This window comes from Empidonax traillii, unplaced genomic scaffold (assembly GCF_003031625.1).
Source record: "Empidonax traillii isolate 1590-97213 ecotype Southwest subspecies unplaced genomic scaffold, ASM303162v1 scaffold7479:size13607, whole genome shotgun sequence".
NCBI classification, from domain to species: domain Eukaryota; kingdom Metazoa; phylum Chordata; class Aves; order Passeriformes; family Tyrannidae; genus Empidonax; species Empidonax traillii.
This window is the reverse complement of record NW_020962608.1, coordinates 8,733-10,504: the sequence shown is the minus strand read 5'-3', so window position 1 is coordinate 10,504 and position 1,772 is coordinate 8,733. Positions and strand designations below refer to the sequence as shown.

The 1,772-nt window shown below is 48.6% G+C and overlaps 1 gene segment (V, D, J or C); it reads left to right on the top strand.

Annotated features, from left to right (window-relative positions):
* The window catches only part of LOC114073627, a gene marked incomplete at both ends in the record, with an annotated part of 12,853 nt that overhangs the window by 2,357 nt on the left and 8,724 nt on the right, over positions 1-1,772 (top strand). Inside the window, 2 exon segments of the C gene segment in view lie at positions 6-311; positions 1,621-1,758. Of these exon segments, the coding sequence occupies positions 6-311; positions 1,621-1,758 (444 nt within the window).

Genomic DNA, 1,772 nt, shown 5'->3' with positions numbered 1-1,772 from the left:
CCTCCTCCCCCCCTCCCCCTCCTCCCTCTACATCTCCCAAACCCCCGTCCTGCTCTGCCTGGTCACCAACTTACCGAGCGACGACGGCCTGGCCGTCACCTGGACCCGGCGCGGCGGCGCCGATGACGTCGCCAGGACCCCGCCGGAGCCCCTCCCCCTGAAGCTGAGCCCCCAGGCCAACGGCACCTTCACGGCGCGCAGCGAGCTGCCCATCCGCACCGCCGACTGGGAGGGCGGGGCCGTCTTCGGCTGCACCGTGGCCCACGCCGAGCTGCCCTCCCCGCTGGCCAGGAGGGTGGCCAGGGCCCCTGGTGAGTTAATTTTGGGGGGGGTTAATTAACGGTGGGAAATTTAAGGGTGGAAATCGGGGGGGATTGGGTGGAAATCGGCCGAAAATTGGCCGAAAATTGGGTCAATTTATCGATTTTAGACCCAATTTACACCCAATTTAGGTCCATTTTAGACCCAATTTCCACCCAATTTCCACCCAATTTGGACTCTTTTTTTTACACCAAATTTAACCCCAATTTCCACCCAATTTAGACCCAATTTACACCCAATTTAGGCCCAATTTAGAGTCAATTTACACCCCATTTTTAGACCCAATTTACACCCAATTTAGAGTCAATTTACACCCCATTTTTAGACCCAATTTACATCCCATTTACACCCCATTTTCCCCCAATTCAGACCGAATTGACACCCAATTTACACCCAATTTCCCCCGCAATTTACACCCCATTTACACCCAATTTACACCCAGTTTTTACACCAAATTTACACCCAATTTACACTTAATCTACACCCAATCGACACCCCATTTTAGACCAAATTTACACCCAATTTACACCCAATTTACACCCAATCTACACCCAGTTTTTAGACCCAATTTACACGCAATTTACACCCAATTTACACCCCATTTTCCCCCAATTCAGACCCAATTAACACCCAATTTACACCCCATTTCTCCCCCAATTTACACCCCATTTACACCCAATTTACACCCAGTTTTTAGACCCAATTTACACCCAATTCAGACCCAATTTACACCCAATTTACACCCAGTTTTTAGACCCAATTTACACCCAATTTACACCCAATCGACACCCAGTTTTTAGACCCAATTTACACCCAATTTACACCCAATCGACACCCCATTCTCCCCCATTTCAAACCCAATTTACACCCAATTTACACCAAATTGAGACTCAATTTACACCCAATTTACACCAAATTTACACCCAATCTACACCCAATTTTAACCCCAATTTACGCCCAAATTTACACCCAATCTACACCCAATCGACACCCCATTTTTAGACCCAATTTACACCCCATTTTCCCCCAAATTTCCACCCAATTAACACCCAATTTACACACAATTTACACCCAATTTAGGTCCATTTTAGGTCCAATTTACACCCCATTTTCCCCCAATTCAGACCGAATTAACACCCAATTAACACCCAATTTACACCCAATCTACACCCAATTTTAACCCCAATTTACACTCAATTTACACCCAATCTACACCCAATTTTAACCCCAATTTACACCCAATTTTAACCAATTTTAACCCTTTTTAACCCAATTTTAACCCTTTCTTTCCCCCCCCAGGTCGCCGCCTCCCCCCCAGCATCTTCCTCCTCCCCCCGCCCCAGGCCGAGCTCTCGGGCCCCTCCCCCACCCTCAGCCTGACCTGCCTCGTCCGGGGCTTCTACCCCCCAAATTTGGAGGTCCAATGGCAGAGGGGGGGCCACGCCCTCCCC